Genomic DNA, 23,353 nt, shown 5'->3' on the forward strand with positions numbered 1-23,353 from the left:
GCTTAAAAGGGTGGGCCTTAAGTCAGGGTTTGACTGTAAATTCAAGACTGCTTCCTCAATCAGGATCCTTCCACAATTTTGGTCAGTGGGAATACAAAAAATATCAATTGCTCCGTTGCTAGAGCAAAACATGTTTTCCTATTTGCCACAACCTACCAAATTTGAATTTAAAACCTATGCAGCAGCTAAGAGGTGTTTCACATCATTATTTTTAGTGAAGCATGTTAGTCAAGATTTAATTTACTACACAAGCCTTAAATTTTAGTCTTAAAAGTTTTTTGATGAGAAGTAAACAAATCTTCAGAAATTTCAACTTCATTCGTTCAAGGAGAATCAGCGTTTAAAACCAATAGGATCGTTCGCAAGGCAGAAAATTTTCTTAAAACATCTCTGACTGTGCAACGACCCAAATAGTTTGAAACAAAATAAAAATGCATGTAATTCAGCTTTCGAAACAATTGACAGCATGAAATCACGTGGGTAAATATCGCAAAGTCAAAAAATGTTTCACCTTAAATTCAGCACTATCAGCACACGCGATGTAGATTCATTAAAACGAAAAAAAGTCAAAGATATTTACAGAATTGTGAGGGAAACTATATAATTTTCTCAACTATATTATTTTATCATCTTTCAAAAGAATAGCGAGCGAAACAAAATAATCATACGTGAAATAAATATAAGAACAAAAACTTAGCGAAATAATGGTCCAATTTCACTTCATTGACTTGTAAACAAGCATGGAACAGCGGTTACAGGGTTACAAGCTCCTTTTAGTAAAATCGAGTCGTCAGAAGAGGGCATCTACTACTGTAATCATGAAGAATAAATTTGAAAAATAAACGTAATAATACAAAATGAATGAAAATGAGACTTTTATCATTTCATGAACGCCGCCATTAAAATCATAAATATCATGTGACAGATCACGTGACAGTTGGGCACCCTTTTTAAAGGAGCCAAAAGAACCGCAAGGACATCTCCAAGCCTCCGTTTTCACCCGAATGCACCTTGCACCCCAGGGTACCAAAGGACCTTTCAACGGCTCCTGTAGTTCTAACAGTGTAATTAACACATTTTGACCATTTATTTGTTGGAAAAAATTTATAAAGTTTTTTTTAGTACAAAAGACTTTTTTTAAGCAAAAAACTACCATTTCCTCAACACTTTGCATTCACTTTTTCATAATTTTTGGAATTTTTTGTGTCTATACTAGAGATGTGAAATTTCCGGAAATTTTGAAGTGGTGGAAAAAAACCGGTTTTTTTATCGGTTTTTTTCGGGAAAAATTGGAAAAAAATGGAAAATTTGATTTCTTTATGAATAAAATTTGGTTTTCTTAATAGCTCTGTGTTTCTTGTAACATATAGGGCAGTAGCAGACGACGTCATCCTGGTGGACAAACAAACTCCAAGTGCTGCTGACAACTAAACGTGCTGTAGCTTTAGTGTTGTTGATTCAGTAAACACTATCATCTGACTCCATATTATTTATTAATCTTAAGCGCTTATCACACGATGCAACTTTTCACCCTATTCCATCCAATACCGGACTAGTCCAATATACCTCAGAGTGCTTCGGCCAAGATTGACGTCATCATTTCTATTGTTCCCCCGTACGCGAGTTTAGTCCAAGATTATAGGTTCCGAGCAATAAAGTTGGGTAGAGTTGGCCTTTCGACCAATAGGAAAGCATCTGAGTGCACGGGCAAATCCAACATGGCCTGACTGCTTGAATCCGAAGTAGGAAGACTAAGAGAATTTATTAAATAATGGACTTTATTAGCGAGAAAAAATGTCTATGAGATGTTAAAAGTCCCTTGTACTGCATGAAGATTTTATAGGATATGGTTAATGAGGGAGTATTTTCAAGGAAATTGATTAATCAGCGATTGCCGAAAGCATGCATACTCCTTACATACGGTAAAGATATCCTTTTCGATGTTTATTTATTTGCTTGATATAGTGCGTGAAAGAAAAATCTTAAATGCTGTGATACCTTTAGTTTTATTGTTGTTCGTGCTGAAATTTCGCCTGTAAATTTGGCTAATTCTTATATTAATTCGTAGTTTTGGTTAAAGGTACATTGGCGACAGTACCGGTACATATCGACGCCAAATGATTGTTTACATTTTACTGAATCCTTGTCAAATTACTGGAAAAAATAACAATCTTAATTTGATTATTTGCCGTATTATTTCTCATAGTGTGTATGTGCGAAATGTAAAACTGTTTACATAAAACAGTATCATATAAAAAGTAGACTGATGCTTGATACATAATTTTTTATATTAAATGTTTGTAAAATAGTTTTTGAGGTGTTCTAGAATAGTGAAAAATTCTTAATTTCATAAGATTCAAAAACAACTTTTCATTTTGCAGTGCTAATAAATCAGTATTAATCCTGCTTGCAAATTATTATCATTTTGTCTTGCTTTTAGTGTTAAAAAAAATTAAAATTAATCTATGTTATTGCTTTATCATGATTTAAAAGCGAGTTTCTGAATCATTTTGTAAGAGAGCTGTACATAATTTTTGCTTCTCAGTTACAAGGATCCCTTTCAGCCATTCATTTGTGCAAATGAATGAAGAAGGATATGAGAAAGACTGTTTAGTGAAATCTTACCATTAAACGCTAGCTGGTTTGTCGATATTGACAGGTTAAATAAATTAAATTATCTGTCATATTGGTTAACTTGCTGGTTAATCTTTTCATCCTTTGAGTTCCGGTGCCAAAGTAATTGAAGAAAACCACAAGTCACTGAGGCATTTACAATTGTAATAGTTCAGTTGGTGATGGCTATGTTTTAATTCAAGAAAAAAAAAACCAAGTTTTTCCCATTTTGAAGAGAATTCATTGCATTTAACCAAGAAGAAATGAAGATTTGAACCCAAGCATCATTACTTTGAAAAACCTAGAAATGTATTCCCTCTACCAATTTTTATTACGATTTCATAGTATTTTTTTTATTCTGTTCTTTTATTATAGTTTATGCTATTTTTTTAATGAATAGTTCTTTACCTGAGTAAAGCATGATTGGAACATTTGCTATAATTTTTATATTTAAAATAAACATTGTTATTCAATTTGGTGTACTTGCTGTTCATGTCATTACTTTGCGAATATGTTAACAATGTTGCACCAATTATTTGGAAACTATTCGGTTTCCGGCTATTTTTTTTTAACAATCCGGTATCTGATCCAGCCAGCCCACACCGCTACGGGATATCTGACAGATTTTTGCAGGCTATCCAGTAGTTAATTCTGATATTGATATGGGGGTTATCCGGTATATATGTGGGGATTATCCGGTATGAAGTGGGGTTTGATGGAAAATTTTCAATTAAATGGGATGATGTAATAACTTTTCATGTTTCCTTCATCAAGTTTTGCCTTTTAGTAGTTAAGAGTAATAATTTGCATTTTTTAAGACTCTACCTGAATTTTTTGAACACAGTAAGATTTCTTAAAGTTGATTTTTTAATTATGAGTTTATTAATTTCTTTTTTAAAAAATAAACATTTTTAGCACAACTTGTAATGATGTATTTTAGATGTTAATTTGCATTTTTTTATGACTATGTAGGGGGGAAAAGGGGCACATGTGTACATGGCATGTTTTAGTAAGATAACCTCAAGCAAAAAATATTTAAAATTCTCAAAATATGACAGTACCAGTCCTACCTCTTGGTGACATAATCTTTGTTTTAGCAGGTGTTGTATATAATTTTACCAATATGTCCTTTCCTTGTAAAAACATATTTTAAACTAATTATGGAACTAAACTTAGCTGTTGCAAACCATTATATGAACATGCAAGTGAATTTATGACATAACTTTTTAAATTGACTCAACTTCTTTTGAAAGTCAGCTGTAAGGTAGATAAGATGGGGTTACTTGTGAATAAAACATCTTCCTGCATATGTGAACACTTTCCATACCTCTTCCATAATACCTGTACCTCAGAGCCAGACTGATGTAAGTCCAAAAATTGTGATTTTCAATTCGTTCATTATTATATTGTACGTAGAATCCTATTCATTCCACATCGAGCCATGTGAATGCAATTCTAAAAAAAATTATATTAATTTGAATTTTTGGCATCTTGAATTCAAATTATGTTTTTCGCAATCACGAGCTTGTGTGTGTATGAATGTGCGTGTGTGTTTGTGTAGGCACATGTATGTGGGTGCGTGTATATGTGTATGTATGCATGTGTGTGCGTGTTGTGTATGCAGTGCTGTGTGTGTAGGAGTTCGTGTGTGTGTATGTAGGCATTTGTGTCTGTGTTGAGCGCATGTTCAATCTTTTGCATGCGGCAGACAAAAGTTTTTCCTCTCGCCTCTAAAGTTACAATTATATGACTTACGTTGTTCTGACCTGAGGTACAGATATTAATATTAGGGTTGAAAACACTACGTACTGGTGTGTGTCGGAGTACAACTAGTTTTGGGATACAGGAGTCAGAGGACCAAAAATGTTTTCAAAAAAATTCTGTGTACAAATATGGAGAAGGAAAATCATTGAATTAGTAATTTAAACTTTTTCATTTTGTAAAATTTTTGACCTGAATAGGGAAAAAATAATATTTTACTAATAATAAAGATGAAAGTCTGTGTCTGTCTCTGGATCTCTGTACGTCTGTTACACGCATAGCGCCTAGACCGCTCGGCTGATTTTTATGAAATTTGGCTCAGAATTAGTTTGTAGCATAGGGGTGAGCACCTCGAAGAAATTTTTCGAAAATTCCATTTTGTTCTTTTACTATTCCAATGTTAAGAATATTTTACCAAGGAAATTATCATAACCTGGACAAATAAATTTCCAATTTATCATAACATGGAACCGTAACATTTGAGAGCAAATGAACACATCAAATTGGCAAGAAATTCATCATCCATTATTTGTAAATATACAGGCAAACCAAACCACCTTTTATTTTTCTACTACTGGCAAAGCCATGCCAGTACCGGTACTCAATAAAGTAAGACAAAAGGGATGAAAATAAGGAATTTCTTCCGAAGCTGCAGAGTGGAAGTACGACTAATTTTGGGGGTGCAGGAGTCGGAGTTGGAGGCCCTAAAATTTTCTCTAGCATTTCTTTGTACATGCATAGAGAAAGAAAATCATAAAATTAAATTATTCAAACAATTTTTCATAATGTACATTTTTAATCTGAATAGGGAAAATATAATAAATTAACTTATGAAGTAAAACAAAACAAAAAAAAAAAAAGATGGAAGTAATGAATTTCTGCCACAGCTGGGGAGTCGGATTACGACTAATTGTATGGTACAGGAGTCAGAATTGGTAGCTAGGCATTTCCCTTCAATTCCGCAGCATTAGTAAAACCATTTGCATTTCATATTCCTTTCATTTTGGTTCAGTCATGTTTATCTCTTGTGTCAATATTCAGGTCTACGAGATATAGCATTTCAATTTTAGTGATAGCTTTTTTATCTATTCCTTGATACCAAAAATTGAGAATGTATTCAAAATCTGCACAAATCCCCCTCCCCCTTAATTTTTTTAGGTGATAAAAAATAATGTTTTCTGTCATTCTGAATGTTAAAAAATTTTCAGTTGTTCAAAAAATACTTTTAAAATAGTTAAATTGACAAATACCTTTTCTATATACATGTTCACCACCAAGAACTTTTTCTAACTGTTTGTTTGAAGCAAATTCACCTTTAAGTTAGGGATTTATCTTTGCCTTAAATTTTCCCTTAGAGGCTAATGTTACATTCCTTTGATGCGTAAAAAATGGAACAAAATATATTTCAAATCAAAAAGTAAAATCTGGAAATGAGGTGTGCTCGCTGAAATTTTTCAAACAGAAAGTTTGTTCAAATCTGACTATTCACCCAAAAGTTATGTGTGTGGGGGGGGGGGGAGGGGGGCAGCAGATTTCTAAATTTATTCTGTGGGAAAAAAAGCCTTTTTGTTATTAGAAAATTGATATAAAATTAATTTACTTCAGCTGTTAGTCTTTAGTTAATTAAACCTACATTAATAGCACTTTTTTAGGAAAATTTTAAATTCAATAAATTTCTTCTGCATTTCTGCGCACAAACGAGATGAAAAAAAAATCATGGAACTAAATTATAAAAGCCATTTTTCATAAGGCATTATTTTGAATCTGCATAGGGAAGACAAAAAAGACAATTTTCATGCAGTTAAAATTTAGCACCTTTTTTTACTTGAAAGTGAACAATGACAAGATTTTTATTGAAAAAAGGAAGGAAGTAAAAAAATAGCATACGGAACAAAAAAAAAATGTATCAAAATAAAGTCCTTTTTTCAAACATTATTTACTAAAACTATCGGCGATGAAACAAGTAAAAAAAAGCCCGCATGAAGAGATAAAAACTTATTTTAGCAAACCAAGTATTTGTTTTGAGAGCAGACGATCCGAACTTTTACGGCAACCCACAATAGTAACGATGACGTCATGGTTTAGAAACAAGTCTGAGCTCTGCCAGTGTTGGCTGGTATAGAGGATAGCGCGAACTTCAGCGTTGCTTGGACTTGTCTCATGTTGGATCGTGTGATAAGCGCTTTACAATGATACACACCAAATCAAACGCGTCTGTTCGATCGCACTGATCTGAACTAGAATTTCTGGATAGCTCACTTCCCCTTAACCGGGGGAAGCCGTTCGCCGCCTTCATGGAGAGGGTTTCGGGTGTGGTTCCAGCTTCTAGCGTGGCTACTTTATCGCTAGTTTGGCAGATATTTGGCGAAGATGCCGTTTGGCGAGGGCTCTTTTGTTGTTCATTGTTGCATTGTTCAATGTGGTTCCAGTGTTGGATTTTAAATCGAATCCTTTTTTTTTATAACAATCAATACCAACTTGTAGTGCATATAACTGCTCTTATACAAGCATCAAAATGTTAAAACCTCAGAGAAAACGGTCCATCTGTGACAGGGGCGGATACAGAAATTGGAGGGGTCTGGAAATTAAATAGCGCACCCCCCCCCCCCCCCCCCCCCCGCATACAGTGTTTCATAACAAAGTTTTCATGACTTTATTTTTAAATGTTTCTTTTAGGATCACTTAGAGCCTTTTCGTCTACTTTTAGGTACATAAATATTATACACCAATATGCTTTGAATGTGGACGTAAAACATCTTTAACATTTCAAGCGAGGGTGTGCCCACAGGAGGGGATAATGGCGCAAGTTGCGCAATCAAAAGTTTGATTTTTTTTTGGGGGGGGGGATTGTTTTAATGTTTTTATTTATTTTTTTGAATTTGATTAATTTTTAATGATTAATTTTTTTTAACTTAAATTTATTGAATAATTTTTATTTTAAATTTTTTATTTTATTTCATTCTGTTTATTTATTTATTTAGTGTGTGTGTATGTATGTCATTGGCGTAGCACAGAACTTTTCTGATAAAATAATCACCATAGCACTTAAAATTAAATAAATTAAATAAATTTAAAAAATAAATCCAATAAAAAAAGAGCAAAAACAAGTGAAAAATTTAAAAAAATGGAAAGAGGATTGAGAAAATGGGGGGGGGGGGAATTATGCCATTGAACTTGGGGGGCGGGGATGGGCACCCCTGAAACGAATTAAATACTAAACCCAATATAACATCACTGAGATATTATAAAATGAACGGTTTTAATTAGGAACATTGTCATACTGATTATAACACGAGGGCAATGCTATTAAATAGACCCATACCTCATTTGAGTTTTTATAAATTAATTTATATTTTAGCTGTAAAATGTCATAAATGTCATGTAATTAGGAAAATCATAACATCATAATACATAAGTTTTATTGAAGAATTCAGAAACTCTGACCTGGATCTACGTACCCGCAGACTAGGGACGTATCCACAGGGGCGGGGAGGGGGGCGGACCCCTCCCCCGAATCGTTTTGCAACGTAAAACAGAAGAAAGTTTTTTTTTTAAAGTCTTAACTGGGTAACTACGAGTGAAAATTTGAAGAAATGCAGAATAAGCAATTAGTTCTCATTAACTGCAAAGCATACATAAATTTCGACACTTATTAGGGCTTCCTGCTCTCTTTCCCAATTCAATTCAGAGCCGTCCAGGACCAAGGCAGGTGCTCGGTCAGTTTGGTAGACTTCCCCTCGTCCCCCAAAAACTCTTATAAAACTTACAGTACTCCAATTTCAGTACTCCTCAAGGGTCGAGCCCCTAGTTTCCGATTTGGCAAGTGTCTGATTACCATGCTACACCTAATTCAGCTCCTTCCTGCCTAAAAAATGCAAAAAGACGATTCTCGCGTTTTTGTGAACTCAATTATTATTGTGTGCATAACTTTTAAAACGTTTTGTTTGGCTATTTTTCTTCATATTTGTAGTCTCAATTACCACCATATAAGGCCTCATAATACAGATTTTTATATCTCTTTTTCAAAAATTTTCCCGGGGGAGAAACCCCCGGAACCCCTGAAATTATGCATGTTCTACATCCCATTTAAAGGGCCATTCTCCTGTTACAAGGTGCATTAAAGATACAAGGTACATTAAAGATACCTGTTACAAGGTGCATAAAATCGGGTTTAAAAAGCCCACATAACTATCTAGGAGGCAAAAATTTTAAAGCAGTTAAAAATATACAACAATCACTCTTTTCATTATTAAGGGGGAGGAGGAGGGGGAGGTGAGCAATCCCGTAGGCTATTATGGGCATTGCTGATTTTTTTGCGGGAGGGCCCAAAATTTTTAGATCCGGGTCTGCAAAAACTATTTTTTTGCGAATTTCAAAGCAGTTATATAGATTTGTTTTTAAAGCCATGATGCAGTTGAGGTGACATTTTGAAACTACCTGCTGTTTCTATTAATATAATTGTTTTACAAAGAAACTAGCATGTGAGTTCTTTTATTTTGCATTTTTATGATATCCTGCTAAGTTTTCGGAAGAAACACGTTGAATTGTTTGAAGCTTTTGTTAATAAATAGTTTAAACTAAATTTTATTTCATACCCATGTATTAAAAAAAAAAAAGATAATGAATGCTGTTTAATGGATTATTGATTTACATTTTTTTTCCGGTAAACGTAAGCGGTAACCACTTTGATAGTTTGGACTTTTAATTGGGTGATTTCATCTTGAGGTGGATTTAAATCGAAATTCATAACTCATGTGTGTGTTTTAAGTAGTTATCATATTAACAATAGAACATGAAGCATTTCACGTATGACAAGAAAATATATGCAAAGTTAATTCCCAAAATTATGCAAAGTTAATTCCCCCTGAAACACTCACCAACATTTTTTTAGGTTTTTATTTTTTCAAGAAAAATTTCTTTTACAGCTGTTTGAAAATGGAACGGAAAATTGTTCAAATCAAAACACATTATCTATTTCTCATCAAAAGCTCTTTCTTACAAAGTTTTATTGAAGCTAAGTTGCCTCTAAGTTCAAAATTTATATTTGCCTTGAAGTTTTTTTTTTTTTGAACTGTTCAAAACTGAACGAAAAATTGTTCAAATAAAAAATAAAATGTGGGAATGAGGTGGCCTCTTTCGATCAAAAAAAAAAATTGTTCAAATTGGACCGTTTACTCAAAAGTAATAGGGGGGGGGGGACAGAGCAGACAGACATTTTCCCCCATCTCAATACCCTACTTTGAAATTTTTAATTTTTCGATATTAATTTATCCATTTTATTTATTTTTGACTTCTTTTTTTCGTTTTTCGCAATGTATTTTTTAAGTTGCAGAAAGCCTTTGATGATATTTTCTTCTTTCTCTGACTTTTACTGGGAAAGTAAGCTAAAAATGAAAATATACAAAGGTGCGCAGATTTAAATTGTATATTTAATTGAAATTTTTTAAAGTTTGATTTAAATTTTAATTTTTTAATTTGTTTTCTATGAAAATTATAGGTTTTTTTTAAATTTTAAACTGAAGATCATATTGCTTTTAAGAAATGAAATCAATCCCTTTAAATTCTGCTTCAAATAATTCTTAAAATTAAAAAAAAATTTTATTGATATTATTAAAAATATGTTTTTATTGTTTTATTATTAATTATTTTTTATTAGTTTAAAATCATAAATTAATTTTAATAACTAAACTATTAATTTATCCCAAAAATTAATGTAAGAAAATATAATTAAAATTATTAGAAAATCATTTGCAAAATGCGTGATAAAAATATATCAAAATATATATAAATCGAAATGCGTGATAATACCAATTTTATTAAAAAAAAAAATCAACTTTCATGGTATTTATTCGTATATGAAAAGAATGTTATACCTATGTCATTAAAAAAAAGTACATCCGTTATGTCATTAAAAAATATTTAGTCGATACGTTATGTCGTAACAGGTTACGGAATATTGTTTTTCATAGTCCATTTTCAACAAAAAAAAAGAAAAACGAAACTTAATTTCGCTCTTCGCGACGCGGCAAACGAAAAAACAAAACTTGGCGACAAAAATATCTTCAAGATTGAACTACGTTTTGTAAAGAATTTAAAATAAATCGTTGGCAACAGAAAAAAATCAATCCTAGTAGCTCAGAAAATGAAGAATTTTCAATCACTTATTGCGTTTGTAACTTTCGAAAAGATTAAAATAAACGTTCTGCCCGCATTTAAAGTCGAGCAAAATTCCGTAGGACTCCATGGTCAAGAGTGTCCGCTGGGGTGGGGTAGGGGCGTTTCCTCTAGGGTTGCTGGCCTTCATTTCCTCCACGAGCGGCGGCGGGGTGTAATCCTTCCAGAGTTCTATTCAGTTCAGTGTTCGATCGCCGAATTGTTTTCGTTCCACTCCTGCTCTCCGCTCGAGTTGAGTTGCTCGCTCGCAGGAATCAGTGACTTCACTTCACTACACACTCCCTCCCTAGAGCAAACGATTAGGAATCATAATCCTTTAAATGAGGGGGGAACCTGACAATCCTTCCGCTGCGTGTGGTATGAGTGCGATTGCTCGGCGGTGAAATTTCCTCTCGAAATGCACCTTGGGTGGGTTGATCCGTGAAATCCCTGTGTCTTTGGTTTTCGAGGGGTTTCTCGTCGTTGTCCTTTACGATAAAGCATGGTTTCAGTCGGTCAATTGAAATTCTTTTGACAGTTCCATTGATTTCAATGTCAAAATACTTTGGTGACCGATGTTTCACAACATAAGGCCCAAGATAAACTGGTTGCAAAGATGAAGTGACGGCATTATTGTAGACGAAAACTAGAGTCCCTATATGAAAACGTAGTTTTCAGAGTTGCGACAACGCGGTATCATTTTCCTATTGGTCGAAGACCGCCTGAGGCAAGGTTTCTTCTTCTCCCGTAGGATTAACATGGAGCGTATGACAGTGCTGTGGAAAAACCCAGAATCTGAAAAATTAAAGGTGAGTCCAGGATTTTAATGCTCACATTACTGTTCTACAATGTTCAAAATATACGTGTGTAGCTTTACTTGAGTGAGTCCATTCCTATTTCTTTAACTATCGCGTAATTATATCAAGAACATGTGTTCCGGTGTGCTAAAATTCCATCCTGACACTTTATTTGAGTCTTTTATAGTTATTTTTTCTGTTAAATCGATGATTCCAATCACAACGTTATTGAAAAACAACACTTTAAGACAAGGCAAATGTTTAAATTGTGTAAATTAAATTTTTTTACGATAGATCTCTGTATTCGGTTTGGCGCGATCAATTTCGTGCTTGGCGACGAGTGGAAGTAAACAAAACATACACTTGTGATGTGAAGAGATCTTAACTTGTGATTTGTATTATAAATGCTTTATGCTGCGGAAATTTTTATTTTAAATGAATGTGACTTGATATTAAAACCCATTTTAACTTGTGTTTTAATGTTAAGGTTTTTATTTTTTCCTGATCATTTCTTAGACAAAAATTGACTAATGTATCGTTTTTCATGTTCCTTCAAGCAATCTTCACTTTATGCAACGTAAGTATTTACAGTGTCAAATTTTTGTTTTTTGAAAGGAGATGCAGAGGAAATAAAATGCTTATAAATTATAGGACTTTCAGTGCTTGTTGGCAGTATCTTTTAATAATATTTTGATTTATGGAAACGTTTTTTTTATCATATTCTGCTAAATGTTTATTAGTTAAAATTTGTTAAAAAAAATGTCAGTTGGATTATGAAATTAATGTGACCACATGAATTTGCCAAAGCGTTTGAGGTGGATATTAAGTACAACACTTGCTTAACACACAGTACAGTTTTTATCGATTTTTTAGGTTGAGCGAGCCAATTTAAAATGTATTATTTTATTAAAAATTTAATGAATTGTAGGTAGTTTTGGTTATTTTGGTAATTTACTCTTTTTTATTCAACAAGCATGCCAGTCGCTGTGTGTTCCATCATAAACAGAAAACTGAGGTGTTCTAAGTTCGGTTCAAGTAGTGTGTTGGTACATTTTATTATGCTCTAATTAGGGTTTACTAATTTTTAGGTTGCCTTGTTATTTCCTTTACCTTCTATTTCTTTATCACCTGAAGAATCAAGTGCATGCTATCACCCCACTTCAGGTTCGTAAAAATTTCTATTTTTATTGAGAAAATGATTTTTAAATAATTATGCCATGATTGATACATAGTTAAGTTTTAACAAGTTTTGAATTACCTTTGAGGTAAATACTGTTATCATGGGTTTTTGAGATAGTAAAAGTCCTCCCAGCCACAAAGCTCTTGTTAGTCAGAAATTAGGTACATTTAAAGTTTTGCGGGTTGAAATATCAATACTTTTATAATGAAATGCTGAATCAAAGATTTTTTAAGTGAAACTTTTTATGCAAGGGCTTTGAAGTTATATCCAACCTTTTTGTGTGATGAAAAGTGGTGGGGATAAGCAATGTCGGTTAGAAGGAAAATAGTGGCTTGCTTGCCTTCAGATATTGGAGGAAAGTGAGACCTTGCGCTCTTCTCGCTTTCTTTCTCATTTTGTATGGTTGCATGTTCTACGTTTAGGCAGCGCGGAGATCAATATGTACATTTGTAATTACTTACTTTAGTTATCGTAAATAGATCATTTCTCTTCTTAAGAAGGAAGAAGATGATCATTATAAGTGGACGGACACATGTATATAATTTTATGTAAGAAAATGAATAAGAAATACAATCTATTCAAAAGTGTTTGATGAGCAATTAACATGTTTCGCGTCTATCGTGTGTCATTATGACACAACCCGTTTCTTGGAATCAAACTTTAGAAGAATTCTACTCTTCTAGATCAGCAGAAAAATCAAGTACATGAAGCTCTCACCCCACATCAATTTCGTAAAAATTTCGATATTTGGTGGAAAAATGATTTTTAAATAATCCTATCTCGATTAATGTGGAGTTAAATTTTAACTAGTGTGGCATTTTAAAATAAAGGCTGTCATAATGGGTTTTTGAGATTATCCGTAAAGATCAGGGTTCGAAAATATCAGATATTTTGATATATATTGGATATTTTGATATTTATCCGATGTTTTCAATCAATGCGAAATAAAGTCTTTAGTAACAGCTTCCTTAAATCAGAGTTGTTTATTTCTCTTATATTATTATTATTATAATGCATCCACTTTAAAAGTAATGTTTCTTTTATTATTTACATTCATTTATTACATGTTCGTGATTTTGCCTGACCCACTCAAAAGGTAATTCAATTGCATCTGAGTTCATTTCAAACACTCATAAAAATAAATGTATAAATAAATAAATATTCAATTTATCAGAGATTATCTTAATTTGTTAAAGGCTTTAGAAAATCAATACTTTTGTCAGGAAATAGAACATTGAAATAAAGGGGAATTCAAATGCTCTAAGACAATGTTGCCCAACATACGGCTTTCAAAACTGATTCATGTGGCCAGCTGAAATATTTGGTATAGATAAATGAATTTACTGAAAAATGTGGCTTCATTTTAAAGAATCTAAATTTAAGCATCAGTTATATTGCATTCTCTATATTTTTACTTCACTTAAATTTATATGTTAAAGCCAAACAAGAACAGTTTATAAATAGTTTCTACAGTATGCACTCACATTTTTTCAATCACAAGCACAAGTAAGCTCTTTGATGAGGTAGTAGCATTCACGTAAATGTTTAAGACATGAGTTTAATTTTTTTTCTCCTCAATCTTGACTAAAACCATTAAAAAATTAATTTATAGTTTTTTGAAAATTACTCAGGACTGCTGAAATAACACTTTCTGGAAAAAAAAAATGTTCAATATAACTGTGCCATGTGATTTCGTGATAGGATTTGTAGGACCATAGGAGCTATTTGTTGGTCAGAAAATAAAATAAAAAATATTAATATTATTAAAATAATTGGGACTTGAACAACGTGCCCCACTGTCCAACATATCCCACCTACCCCTACAATTTTGCTGTGGATATTCCTAAGTGAAATGCAGAAAAAACAAGCAAGTTTTCTCACGGTTCCTATAAAATTTGGAATCACGAACAATCGTTACTTATTTTAGTCATCATAAACTGATGATTTCTCTTCTTAAGAGCAAAGTTGATGCACACTGAAAAATATGTACATAATATTGTGTACATAAATGAATGAAAAACACAATCTATGCTAGTCAAAAGAGATTGATGAATTAAAATGTTCCCTGTAATATGTGTTTTACTTTTTCATGTGTTTTTAGAACACCCTGTTATTTGAAATTAAACTTTACAACACACTTAATGCAAAGTAGTTGAAATACAGCTCTATTTCAATTAAAGTGTTTATTTATTTTCCATTTATAATTTTATGAACTACTTTAAAAAACATTCCTGCCAATTCAAAACATCAGCCGTATTGATGATTTAGCACATTTGAAGAGTTTTACTTCAGCTTTTAAATTTATTTGCCCTTAATGTTTTTTAAGTTTCTTCCAGATATTCTGCAACTTAAAGAAAGCTCAACTACTAATTGAATTGTAGCCCTGATGCAGATGTTCTAGAAAACTCATGATAATATTGTACTGTTTGCTTAAAAAATTGTACAATAGAATGATCTCCAGTATTAAGTTTACAAGGATGTCCAGAAATCATTTTCGAAGTTTTCTTAGCTTGACAGCTTTATCAAAACTAATTTTAATGAAGTTGTTTGAAAAAAAATAATAATTTTCCATGTATAATATGCCATTCATGTTTGTTATGTTGAAAACTTCAGGAAATTTGTTGCCGAAATGGTCTTTGACTATCAACAATGACATACAAATCAACGAAAATTTTGTGTTTAAATGCTAAATAGTGTAATTAAAAAAAATTTTGATCTTCTTCATACAGACAATGCTGTATTTCTGATTTGTTAAGCTTATTGTCAAATTTATTATCATTCATTTGTATAATAATATTGAAATGTAAAGAGGTTAAACAAACAATACTTTTGCAACAGAAATTTTGAAATGTAGCTGGAATTCTGTTTTGATTCTCTAAATTTAGAGTTTTGAATTTGTTTTGTAAATCAAGTGCTTTCGTTAGGTTTATGCTTGTTTGTCATGTAAAAATATTGTTTTCAATTCAGATTTATAATAAATTTTTTGGTATTTAAGGTAAGGCTAAAAAATTTAGGTATACATAAAATTATGAAAGATGTGTTTAGGTTTGTTTATTGTTATACCTTATTTCAGCATTAAATGAACAGTTCATTTCTGCTTGTTCTGTTCCTGTAATTATCCAGAACCTCCCCCCCTCCCTCTCAAAAAGAGATTTTTCTCCCCACTTAAACTACAGGACAGAATTTGAATAACTGCAAATAGCTCCTATTTTGGAAGGGATTGGTAGCAACTGTTATCTTAGTTCACTTCTGACTGTCAGTGCACCTGTTTTGTTTCTGACTAAGTTCTGGAAGCATTTTTCAGGATATTAGAACATACGTCGTGTTCATCCATCCATGATATGGGGTAATGAATGGAATAACAATCTATATGAAAAAATCTGAACAAAAAATTCAATTTATTTCAATCAAGGGAGTTTTTTTTTTCATATAAATTCACTTCACGAATAGTATAAGAGAAAATAAATTACAAGCATCAGTATATTTTGCCCTGTCTAATCGAAACTCCCTGATTGAGTAGATGGGAATAAAGCCTATAACAAAATTTATTTTCTTTATGTTTATAAGTGACTGAAAATTTTGATTAAACTAATGTTTTGTCCATAATTATTAATTTTAGGAAATGATACTTTGGAGTAAGAAATTTTTAAAAATTTGGTAATGATAACTACATTTTGAACATCTAAATATTTTGACGTTACGTTGCATTTCAGAAAACACAAAGATTAATCTTTGCCTATTTTGTTACTTAAGCAGTTATTGATAGTAATAGTTTGTCCCAAAATCTATAAAAACTACAAATCCTTTTTCGGTACCCTGAATTTGAGTTCGATTGCCTAGTTGAGAAAAATGTCTTTGTTTCCTCTTTTTTTCCTCGTGTAAAAATGTTGGAAATTCTGTGTTTGAAATAAAGTTTACAGATGTAACAACACCAAAAAATAAATTGAGCATTAGAGACTTTGGTTGTAATTTTTATGTGGTAATGACCTGAAGACTTAGTATGGAATTAATGAGTTTTCTTCATGCTAAGTTGTATTTAAAATATCTGTCAAAATTAAATGTAAACATTGCTTTTCCACGAAAATAGAAAATAAATACAAGTCCTCTACTGGTGCTGTGAATGAATTTTTCTTTGTAATATTGTTTTGATGTGAAAATATTGTTCAAAATTTAAGTAATGGGTGTATGATGCAGAGAAATAAATAAATAACAATAGATACATTTGTTTCTTATTCATATGAGTTGAAAATAAGTAATGTTAAAATTACACCCCCTCAACTCCTCAATTTATTTCTGAATATTTCTATCTACATCAAATTAAAGTAATAATTTTAAATTTTATTCAAATTAATATTTTAACCATGATTACCTACTGAACCACTAAAATATTTAGAGGTTCTTGGTATTTTTTCTTTCTTTTTTTTTTGGGGGGGGGGGGTTACCTCGTTTTAACCATCTACCTATTTCTAGTATTAAGCTTTCAAATTTTCCTTTGCATATTTACCTTTCAAATTTTCAATTTAATGTTTAACTTAATCACATTTAAATCAGAAAATTGTACAGGGTAAACTTAAACATGCATTTTTTTTTAATAGCAAACCATTTTTATTAGTAATATTGCTTTTTAGATGGTTACAGGAAATATTTTTAGATTTAAAACTCTTTATAACGCTTGCCTTTCCGAAACAAAACAAGCAATTTCTAATGTGCATTATCATGTTCATTTATTTATTTTCATTTTCTTACCTTTTTTTTATCACTTCATTTATTTTGAATAAATTAAATTCTAATACATGGAGGTAAGAATTCACATGCTGCAAACTCCCAAAAATAAATAAATAAATAAATAAATAAAAATTATTACAAAAAAAAAAAAATGTCGGCAGATTTAAATGGATATATTTTTGCTGAAATTAAAAAATAATAAAGTATTCCTTAGTTTTAACTGTAAAAGGCATGTGACAGCAAAGTTGCACTTTTTGAAGATTAGCCCATTAATGAGTGAAGTTTTTAATTAAACTAATGTTTTCTTTTTCGGATGAAAATGCTGGAAATTTTGGGTTTTAAATAAAGTTTATAGATACAATAACACCAAAAAATAAATTGAACAACAGAGATCTATGTTGTTTGCAACAACAACAAGATTACAACTATAAGATCATGCTATTGATCTGAAAACTTAGCATGAAATAAATGAGTTTTCCTCATGCTAAATTGTTTTTAATTTTTAGTTTTTGTTTTCTCATAAAAATTCAAAATAAGTACAAGTCCTTTTTTGGTGCTCTGAATTGTTTTAATTTTGTTTCATTAAAAAAATGTCTACTACCTAACTACCTTTCATTCTAGTATTGTTTTGGTGTAAAAATGTTGTTGAAAATTTTAAATAATAGATAGTGTACTTTCAAGAAATAAATATAAAACAATGGAGACATCTGTTTCTTATGCATATACGAATGTTAAAAAAATATATGTCAAAATACATGCCCCCCGCCCCTTAACTTCCCAATTCATTTCTGAATATTTCTATCTGCATCTAGTTTCAAATAAAAATGACCTCTGATTAATATAATTTCGTTTTCAACTAAATACAAATTAATCTATTAACTAGGTGTGCCCACTAAACCATTGAAATATTCAGAGGTTCTTAATTTTTTTTTTTGGAGTGGGGGGGGGGGGAGCGAGATAGGATCCCCGCAGTGTGGGGTGTCCCAGGTCTTAAGGGGTCCAACGGCCTATGAAATTGAAGAAAAAAAATTGAAAAAACCTAGCACTAAGACTTATTTAATGTTACAAATATACACTGATGGCCTCTGGGGAGGGGCTATAGAGATTTTGTTGCACGGAGACCCAAAATATATAGATCCGGGCCTGGATAGGATACTTTGTTTTAAGCTTCTGCATATTTCTAGTATTACTCTTTCAAACTTTCCTTTGCATATACATGGGTGCCCCCCCCCCCCCGTAGGTGGACATCCCAGGCATATATTTCCTTTCGGAATTTTTAAGCTAATGCTAAACTTTTCCATTTAAATCAGAAAATTGTTTTTTTTTTTCCTTTTATAGAAAAAAAAGTAATGCTTTTGATATGAATTCAAGAAATATTTCTATGTTCAAAAATCTTTATAAAACTTAATTAATGTAGCAAAAACAAGCAATTTTTTATGTTCGTTATTTGTTGCTTATTTATTTATTTTCATTTTCTCAATCAGTTTTTATTCCTTCATTCATTTTGAATCAATTCAAACTATAATATAATTTTCATTGTCTCAGAATCTTTTGATTAATTTAAAATTAATCGTATTAAAGAGAATAAGGTTAAAGAAAAAAAAATCTGCTTTTAATTCTGCTAACACAGGGCCATTTTGTCTTTTTCTAATGTTTGAATCAAAATCGAGCGTTTCATTTATTGACAGCATGCATTTTCGAATCCGCGTGCCCCTTCCTTCAGAACCCGTTTCAGCCACTCTTCCCACTCCCGCTTGTGACTATTTTTTTTTAATGAAACTCGAAAGCGAACAAGGAGCCAATCTTGCAGCTCGGCGGCAACCCTATCTTTCTCCTGTAACCGGTTGCGCTTTCCGAGCGTAGCTGTTGTCGCAACTCTGAAAACTACGTTTTCATATAGGGACTCTAACGAAAACGTGTGAGCAATTCAAAAGCTGTTTTGAAACGAACACGTTCGTATTACCATGGGTAGTCGTTGCAGAAGGTTTTAGGTTGCGGATAATACTTTGTAGCCTTTGTACAAACTCTGAATGCGTGACATTAGGAATGGTGTCAACAAACTCTCCGGATAAACGTAGAGGACTTCCGTAAAGGAGCTCGGCCGAAGAGTATCCTATGTCTTCTTTCAGTGCAGAACGCAATCCGAGGAGAACCAAAGGTAAAGCGTCAACCCAAGATTTGCTTTGTTGTAAATGACATCTCAAGCTTGCCTTAATAGTCCTGTGTTGTCGCTCAAGCAGTCCGTTCGATTGTGGGTGGTAGGCTGTGGTTCTGGATTTTTGAAACCCGAAGTATTTGCTCAAAGATGAGAAGATTTGACTTTCGAACTGACGTCCTTGGTCAGACGTAATACGTTGCGGTATTCCAAAGCGTGAAATCCAGGTTGAGATCATGCCTGTTGCAACTGTTTCTGCTGATTGATCTGACATAGGAACAGCTTCAACCCATCTCGAAAAACGATCAATCATCGTTAGTAAGTATCTAAAACCTTGACATGGTGGCAGGGGTCCAACGATATCAATGTGAACGTGCTGGAAACGTTCGGTAGGAACCTTGAAGTCCATAAGAGCTGATTTGGTATGTCTTTGTACCTTGGATTTTTGGCATTCCACGCATTCCCTGCACCATAACTGACAATCTTTATTGATATTTGGCCATATGAATCTTTTTGTAATTAATTTTCTTGTGCTTCTAATCCCTGTATGAGATAGGTTATGAATAGAAGAAAATAACTGTCGTCGGAAGTTTGGAGGGATGTAGGGTCGATTACTCTTGGTGGAGACATCACAATAAATGGATTCGTCAGTTTCTGGAATGGATATTTTAACCATTCTCAGCCTTGGGTTATTCTTCAAAATTGTTAAATCGTGATCATCTTGAAGTTTTGCAATAGCTGCGTAATTGATTGGAGATGGTGCGGATATTGTATCAATTCTGGAAAGGGTATCAGCAATAATGTTTTCTTCTCCTTTGATGTAGCGAATATCCGTTGAAAATTGAGCAATATAACTCAATTGTCTTGCTTGTCTGGGAGAGGCTTTGTCCAAGTCTTGTCGAAAAGCGTATGTGAGGGGTTCGTGGTCCGTATAGATTTCGAAAGGCCTTCCCTCTAGTGAGTATCTAAAATGCTTAACTGCACTGTAAATGGCCAGAAGTTCACGATCGTACGTGCTGTATTTCCTCTGTGCCGGGGATAGAGTTCTTGAAAAGAAACTAAGAGGTTTTTTTAATCCAGCGATTTCTTGTTGAAGGACGGCTCCGATGCTTATGTCTGAAGAGTCCGTTACCAAACTCAGTTGAGCCTCTGGATCTGGATGTGATAAGAGAGTCACCGAACATAAGGCATCCTTGAGCCTGGAAAACGATTCACGACTTTCGTCAGTCCACTGAAGAGGTTTGGTGCTATTCTTTTTATGGCCAGCAAGTAACTTGGTGAGTGGTTGCTGTATGCCAGCGCATTTAGGAATGAATCTGTGGTAAAAATTTACCATTCCCAGGAACCGTCTCAGGCTAGTGGCAGAGCTAGGTTCGGGATAATTTTTAATGACATCGACTTTGGATGTACAAAGGCTTCATTCCCTCGGAGCTGATTTCATATCCGTGAAATTGGATATGTGTTACACCAAATATAGATTTAGAAAGGTTAATGCGTAGACCATACTCGTTCAGTCGCTCGAAGAGAAGGAACAGATGTTTTTGATGTGTCTCTTCATCCTTCGAAGCAATCAATATGTCATCTAAATAACAGAAAAGAAAGTCTAATCCCTGCAACACAGTGTTTATCAGACGTTGGAAAGTCTGTGCTGCATTGCAAAGGCCATACGGCATGAAGGGGAACTCGAATAGCCCAAAAGGCGTGGTTATGGCGGTCTTTTGGATGTCCGCTTCATGCACCGGTATTTGCTGGTACGCTCGCAGTAAGTCAATGGATGAAAAAATCTTAGCTCCATGCAGTATATAGCTACAATCCGTTAGAAATGGTATCGGATAACGATCTGGAACCGTAACGTTGTTAAGGGCCCTGTAGTCCCCGCAAGGTCTCCAATCACCTGATTTTTTCTGGGTTAGGTGTAGTGGGCTGGCCCAACTGCTCTTGGAAGGGCGGCACAAACCTTGCTGTAGCATGTAGTCAAACTCTTTTCGAGCGGCCTTTAATTTTTCTGCGGAAAGTCTGCGCGCTTTACTATATACCGGTGGTCCCTGTGTGGTGATGAAATGTTCAATATTATGATTTACAATTTTAGTATTTACAATATTAGGTCTTAGCAGATCAGGGAATTTTGAGACTATGTACATATATGGCTGTTGCGTTTCTATTTCGGTGATGACTGGTCTTCTCGTTGAAAAAAACGTTCCCTTTGTTGACAGTTTTGTATTTCCATCTATTAGCATTTGATTTTTGCTGTCGATTAAAAGGTTGAAGTTTGCCAGAAAATCTATCCCGATGATTGGCTTGTCGACATCGGCTATTATGAACGGCCATACAAAGTCTCGTCTGAGGCCAAGATCGAGTCGTAACAGTTTCTGCCCAAAAGTTTTAATTTTCGAATGGTTTGCTGCAAATAGTTCAAACTTATGTACATTTTTTTTCTTTCCGTGAGCGTTGGAGGAATCACAGAAATCTCCGCCCCTGAATCTACCAGGAAAAGGGCTGCTGATGCTTTGTCACTAATGAAGAGGCGACTCAGCTCCGCCCCTAGGCTCCCTGTCGCCGTGGAAAGCCGGGGTATCAGTTTTCCTGCACGTCGGGGCCCTCACGCCGTAGTTGAAGAGACATACTGCATGGTTGTAAGCATTTATACGCTTTATCACCATACTTTGAATGGAAGTAGCATATTCCGTGCTGATCGGAGGGTTTGCGGCTGCCAGATTTGCTGTGGCTCTTCCCACTATGCTGACGACGAGCTGAGGAACGTCCCCTTTTGTTTAAATTTTCCACCAGTATTCGGAGATCTGTTATCTGTTTTTGGAGGGATTCCAAAGTAACCATCGACACATTAGTATGTGACACCGAAGCCAAATTGTAATTATTGGGTGATCGAAGGTCCCAAATTTTATCAGCCATGGTGGCCAGTTTATTTAAATCATCGTTGCTGACTGATAGAATGCTGCGCATGTCCATTGAGAGGCGTTGCAAAAACAAGGTTTTTAGAAAATTTTCACTAACCTTTTGGTCGGCAAGATTTCTCATTTCACAGAGTAAAATTGAAGGTTTACGATCCCCAAGTTCAATTTGGGTCAACAATTTTTGTGTCCTTTGGGATTCACTGTCTGCGAAAGTCGAAATCATGCGATCTTTTATTGCGTCATATTTGTTGTTGGGTGGTGGGGTAACTAAAATGTCCGTAACTTGCGCTAGGATTTCCGCCTCTATGGAACTGACGACTAGGTCGAATTTTGTTTCGTCACTTGTGATTTTTGCACGACGGAACTGTGCTTCTAACTGCAGAAACCAAATCCTGGGATCAGGCTTCCAAAACGGTGGAACTTTCACTCCAACATGACCCACAAAGCAGGCTTGCTCAGTGCTTTCGGTTTCAGAAAGAACGTCCGTTGAAACGCTTTCTTTCGGAATTTCTTTATCAGTACTCATTTTCAATGCACAAAATAGTCCGGAGGTCACCACTGTAGCTTTAGTGTTGTTGTTGATTCAGTAAACACTATCATCTGACTCCATATTATTTATTAATCTTACAATGATACACACCAAATCAAACGCGTCTGTTCGATCGCCGAATTGTTTTCGTTCCACTCCTGCTCTCCGCTCGAGTTGAGTTGCTCGCTCGCAGGAATCAGTGACTTCACTTCACTACAGTGCTGTTCGCTCGGCTGTCAAAGCATCTCTTTCGCTTCCATGTTTTTACATCGTAATGCTGCGTGTGATCTAATTTTTATTGAATTAGGCACTGTTCAACTAATTTCTTGGCATTGATGAGCCTTTATTTTAATACTAGATAAGTTGAAGTGACTAATACAACCAGTATTTTGTTAACTTTACGTACAGATTCTTTTTTAGAGTGAGATTAAATTTTTGTTTACTTCACTCACCCATCCATGATGTTTACGTTACGTTTGCGTTGCATCAAAAATTATTTGCATTCTCGACGAGTCAAAGTCACAACTT

General features: G+C 33.7%; 1 protein-coding gene across 1 annotated transcript; it reads right to left on the reverse strand.

Annotated features, from left to right (window-relative positions):
* Positions 1 to 21,958: 21,958 nt before the first annotated feature.
* LOC129218736 (uncharacterized) lies at positions 21,959 to 22,822 on the reverse strand. Its single transcript, XM_054853059.1, has one exon. It carries the CDS (start codon positions 22,820 to 22,822, stop codon positions 21,959 to 21,961), a length of 864 nt encoding a protein of 287 aa, XP_054709034.1.
* Positions 22,823 to 23,353: the final 531 nt, after the last annotated feature.

Source organism: Uloborus diversus, chromosome 3 (assembly GCF_026930045.1).
Source record: "Uloborus diversus isolate 005 chromosome 3, Udiv.v.3.1, whole genome shotgun sequence".
Lineage (NCBI taxonomy): Eukaryota > Metazoa > Arthropoda > Arachnida > Araneae > Uloboridae > Uloborus > Uloborus diversus.